The sequence below is a fragment of the Zingiber officinale genome, chromosome 2B, assembly GCF_018446385.1.
Source record: "Zingiber officinale cultivar Zhangliang chromosome 2B, Zo_v1.1, whole genome shotgun sequence".
NCBI classification, from domain to species: domain Eukaryota; kingdom Viridiplantae; phylum Streptophyta; class Magnoliopsida; order Zingiberales; family Zingiberaceae; genus Zingiber; species Zingiber officinale.
This window is the reverse complement of record NC_055989.1, coordinates 146,674,553-146,678,125: the sequence shown is the minus strand read 5'-3', so window position 1 is coordinate 146,678,125 and position 3,573 is coordinate 146,674,553. Positions and strand designations below refer to the sequence as shown.

The window sequence follows — 3,573 nt, the reverse complement described above, 5'->3', positions numbered from 1 at the left end:
TTATTTAATATTCGGCATCGTCATTTAATATACGGCCTCCCCAGATCTAAAATCCTGGATCCGCCCCTGGTCCCAGGCCTGAGTCTTCTCCACGTCAACGTTCTAGCTCCCGCCACCGGCATCTCCATCCAACTCAGCTTCCCGACAGGATTACACTACATGAAAACTAGTTAATATTGAACATTATTTTGACTACAGAATTATAGTTTCGTCGCTAATTCTATCGCTATTAACTAAAAATATTATTTAATTAGGGACAGATAAATAATTTATGTTACTAAATCAGTGATGGAATTAAATATCTATCACTAAATTAGCGACAAAATTAATTTCCGTGCCAAATTAGCGATGATAATTAATCCTGTCACTAATTAGAGACGGAATTAAATTTTCATCGCTAATTTAGTGATTGAATTAAAAATTCGCTGCTGATTTAATCCATCACTAATTATTTAATTCCGTCACTAATTCAGAATCATATTAGGATTTATCATTCTCTCCTCTCCCTCTCTCTTATCGCTATCTTCTGATCTTCTCTCCGTCATGCGATCTTCTCTCTGGCACAAGGGTAATCCTCTCCCCTCTCTGACTATGCTCGTGAGTGTAGGATTGAAAAGCGCTCGAGGAGGAGGGGAGGTGAATAACGCTTGTGGCTAATTCATTTATTTTTAAGATAATCGAGTAATCGCAGTGGAAAATAAAAATTAAATGTAAACACCAAGAATTTACTTGGTTTGGAGCCTGTGGCGACTCCTACTCCAAGGCTCTCACGTAAGAGTGTTTTCGATGGGCAATCACTATAACTTCGGAAATATTACAAAAAGAGTACAATAATTAAAGTGCTACCAAATATTATACCGACAATAAGAAAATATGAAATTGAGAACTTCTGGTCGTTGGAGTAATGTTAGGACTTTGTCGGATCGATTTGTTAGCCGCACACAGAAGAAGTATTGCAAGTTATTGTTGTATATTTGGCTCTGCTCAAACCAGGCTTAAATAAGCCATTGAGGGAGCCTCCAACCTCCATAGGAGGCGCCTTCAGCAAGGATGCTTATCCGGATTTCGGCGGTGTCGATAATCTCCGATGTCTGCGCTATTTATCCACCCGAAGGAGCCTCCAAGCTCCATGGAGGGCGCTCTCCATCCAGTGTTCAAGGCGCCTCCCATCTCCTTGGAAGGCGCCCTCGCTCCTTGCTACAAGGTTTTCATCCAAGGCACCCGAGGCACCTCCAAGCTCCATGGAGGGCGCCTCGGGTACTGTTCATCTTAGTCTTCCCTTGAGCAACTTCATTCCTGCAAGGCATATTAGTTCACAAACAAAGTATACCCTGCAAAACTAAGTTAGCACAATAATATAAGATAAATACAAGTATTTGACAGTCGCCGGACTGTCCGATTCTGACTTCGAGTTTCTCGAAAATCCTAGGTCGACCGACGCCTACTGTTCTCTCTTCGGGGAATGCATCTTCACCTACTCCACTTAGGAGGGTTTACCTTTTGCCAGATTGATTCTCCAGACCAACTGGACTTTTGCTCAGCGTTCGAAACTTCCGGTTTTCATGCTGGACGTCCACTCCACGACCCGTTCAGACTTCTACCCAGTTCGCGACACTAGGATTTCAACATAGAGTCCCCAGCTCTAGGATTTTGCTCGAAGTGCTTGACCTGCTAAGACTTTCCATCTAGGGTTACCACCCCCTAGGACCTATGGTTACCACCCTTTAGGGTTTTCCATTTGCCTAACCGTAGCTAGGACTTTTCCTCACCTAGAGTTACCACCTCTAGGACCTAGAATTACCATCTCCTAAGAATTTCCACTTGCCTAATCGCAGCTAGGAATTTTGCCTAAGAACACTTAGGACTTTTCTGCAATCTCATTTAAACTCGTTAGACCACAAATAACATTAACTTTGAACCCTTTGTCATTATCAAAACTCAGGTTCGATTGTCTGATGCTTCTCGCACCAACAGTAAGATCTGCCATGACTTTCGCTGTGCTCGCATGAGGCCAGCCGCCACGCGTTGTGCTCGTGAGGTCGGCTGCGGCCTCGTGCAGTAAAAAAAATCATCATTTATGACAAATTTTGCAACGAATTAAAAAAAAATTATCGCAGAATTTTTTTACGACAAAATTAACGACGAATATATTTTCATTGCCAATAGTTTATGGCAGAGTGTGTGCGATGAAAAATATAAATTCATCACAAAAATTACAACAAATACTCAATTCATCACAAAATCCATCCCTGATCAGAGACAAAATTTTTCATTGCTGATTAGGGACACAAACTGTTTTCATCCCGGATCAGAGACGAATTTTTTCGTCCCTCATCAGGGACGAATATGTATTCCTCACTGATCAGGGAGATCAGCGGGAAAAAAATTCGTCGTTGAACATTTTTTTTTTTATAAAACCTGCTCCGATCTCACGAAAAATTAAAATTAATTAAAAATGACACTTGTGAAAAATGAGAACGACTTTAAAAAAAGATTTCTGATGTTCTATAGTGTTCATTCAATTCAGAAAGCACAATCTTCTTCATTGCAATCATCAACAGAGCATAGACGTAGTGTTCATCTGCAATCTATCGGCTAAGAACGACTCATTCACTGAGCATTAACTTCAATGAGCAGAAACTTTGGCTGCCATAGCTGCCGTTGTCCTCCTCTTTCCTATCTTATGTCTGATTAAGCACCGAAGCCATAGAGTCCTTCCCTGCCTCTTCAGCGCATAGACGACGTCCATGGCGGTGTAGGTCACGGCGTCAAGGATGGCGTTCTTGAGGAAGATCTTGAGGACGCCGCGCGTCACCTCGTAGATCAGGTTGCCCATCCGTCTTCCGGACATCACCGCTGAATCTAGCGTTCTATCTATTGATTTCTGCACAAATTCAAGGCCATGTTACACAAATCGAACAAGAATTTGAAGCTGGAAAGCTGAGAAATGTTCGATTGAGGAAGAGAAATCGGGGAATTGGTGTGTACCTGAAGGCTGTGAGATCTGAGAAACTTGGTGCGAAACCTAGATTTGCCCTCTAGGATACAAATCCGGCAGTCCATCGGCGCCTGGATCGCTGGATCTACACGACCACATAGGGCTGCTCAGGAGAGAGGCGGCCCAGCCGCCTGCCCTCCAGGACACAGATTCGGATGCTGGGCCACTGGATCTGCGTGGCCCCATAGGGCTTACCTCATGTCGTCCCTGCTCGACGTCGTGCTCACAGCTTTGCCTTGCCTCATGGCAAAATGGAGATTGGCGACAGTAGTGCAGGTTAAGTAAGGGTCGAGGAGGAAAAGGGGAAAACGGGGAGTTTGGTGGATGGGGAAGCTCACAAAGCCAAGTTTGCGTCGAACCTCGGATTCGTCGAATGTCTGTGAGCAATCCACAATTTGTTGTAAAATTTTACGATGAATTCATGGTTTGGTTGCAAATTCATTGTAAAGCTTGTGAGGAATCCAGAATTTATTGTAAAATTTGATGATACATTTGATCCTCTTTGGAATCTGAGTACGATGAAGGATGGATGAGCGATTGCAGACGGGCGATTGAGATGCCTTTCTCATATATAC

At 43.3% G+C, this 3,573-nt stretch overlaps 1 protein-coding gene across 1 annotated transcript; it reads right to left on the bottom strand.

Moving 5' to 3' along the window:
* Nucleotides 1-2,482: 2,482 nt before the first annotated feature.
* On the bottom strand, nucleotides 2,483-3,370 carry LOC122049639. Its single transcript, XM_042610997.1, has 2 exons — nucleotides 2,989-3,370; nucleotides 2,483-2,884 (listed from the first exon to the last, which is right to left on the bottom strand). The coding sequence occupies exons 1-2, from the start codon at nucleotides 3,061-3,063 to the stop codon at nucleotides 2,627-2,629; spliced, it is 333 nt and encodes a 110-aa protein (XP_042466931.1). The 5' UTR covers nucleotides 3,064-3,370; the 3' UTR covers nucleotides 2,483-2,626.
* Nucleotides 3,371-3,573: the final 203 nt, after the last annotated feature.

Bases quoted from the DNA above. Each gene is read 5' to 3' on its own strand.
- LOC122049639 (XM_042610997.1), bottom strand. From the start codon at position 3,063: ATGGACTGCCGGATTTGTATCCTAGAGGGCAAATCTAGGTTTCGCACC. The intron at 2,885-2,988 runs GTACACACCAAT...GAATTTGTGCAG, and splicing joins TCAGATCTCACAGCCTTCAG to AAATCAATAGATAGAACGCT.